At 56.3% G+C, this 1039-nt stretch overlaps 1 protein-coding gene across 1 annotated transcript; it reads left to right on the top strand.

The window, feature by feature from the left end:
* Positions 1-101: 101 nt before the first annotated feature.
* Pmar_PMAR011464 (hypothetical protein) lies at positions 102-824 on the top strand (the record flags this gene model as incomplete). Its single annotated transcript, XM_002778332.1, has 1 exon — positions 102-824. A coding segment is annotated over one exon (723 nt), but the record flags the coding sequence as incomplete, so codon positions are not given.
* Between the last annotated feature and the right edge of the window lie 215 nt (positions 825-1039).

The following is a 1039-nucleotide window of genomic DNA, read 5'->3' as shown; positions in this document are numbered from 1 at the left end:
AACCCAGCGGCACACTGTGCAGGCTCTCATGCACGCTGCGGTGCTATGGTCACTTGCCGGGCTGCCCTGTCCAGCTCCCCGCAAGAGACCACGGTCCGAGTATGCTCTGCTACATCTCCGACCCCACTACTTCTAGCACACCGCCAGGAGTCAATGCTGTCCATACCACTACCAGTTCCGACCGTTCTCAGCTCCAGATTCTCGAGCTCCATGTCAATACTCCTGGTAATGGCCCCAGCAAAACCTGCCCTGCACGCGCTTTGCTGGATTCTGGTGCCGAGGTCGCGCTGGTCTCAACTGCCGAGCTCGAGCGCTGGCGTGAGACGGGAGTCACTGTTGACTTAGTTCCGGACGAGACCACTCTGGTACCCTTTGACGGTGGCCGGCAATGCTCAGTCCTTGGCCGAGGAACAGTGGAGATCACTCTTGACGGCATCGTCATCCCTGTCACTATCCGAGTATTCCCCACCTTGAGCCACCCTTTCATTCTCCCGCTCTCTGTCTTTCGAGAGGCCGGCGGGGCAGTCTGGGTGATCTCAGATGGTCATGGGGACTCGCTTTATCTTCGTCATGACTTGAATAAGATCGGCCTGAACACTGTCACCACTGATTACCATGAAAGCCGTCTTGTTGCCAACACCACTGCCCTTGAGGAGATCACGTGTGATGACTATTTCGATCTACCTAGGGACGAAAACTTGCTCGATGTCTCCCTAGTGCCTGACCCAACCGCACCCGACGGGAGGCCCTCGATCTCTGTGCCATGGTTGAGTTCCGACCGCCCCAAGCTCAATTACACCCTAGCCAAGGCTAGAGACCTCAGTGTAGTGCGACGACTCGACCCAGAACAGCGCCGTCTCTACGAAGATTGTGTGGACTCTCTGATAGAGGATAGTATTGTCGTACCCCTAACTGGCCCACCAGAGCAGCAGTCGTACTACATCCCTGCTCTGCCGGTGTTTCGAGATTCGGCCACTACCCCTGTGAGGATATGCTTGGACGCCAGAGTTCTGAACGGTTTCATTCGGCAAACTTCCAT

This window comes from Perkinsus marinus, assembly GCF_000006405.1.
Source record: "Perkinsus marinus ATCC 50983 genomic scaffold scf_1104296949902, whole genome shotgun sequence".
In the NCBI taxonomy this organism is placed as follows: domain Eukaryota; phylum Perkinsozoa; order Perkinsida; family Perkinsidae; genus Perkinsus; species Perkinsus marinus.
Note: the sequence above shows the minus strand (reverse complement) of the source record. Positions and strands in the feature narration are given on the sequence as shown.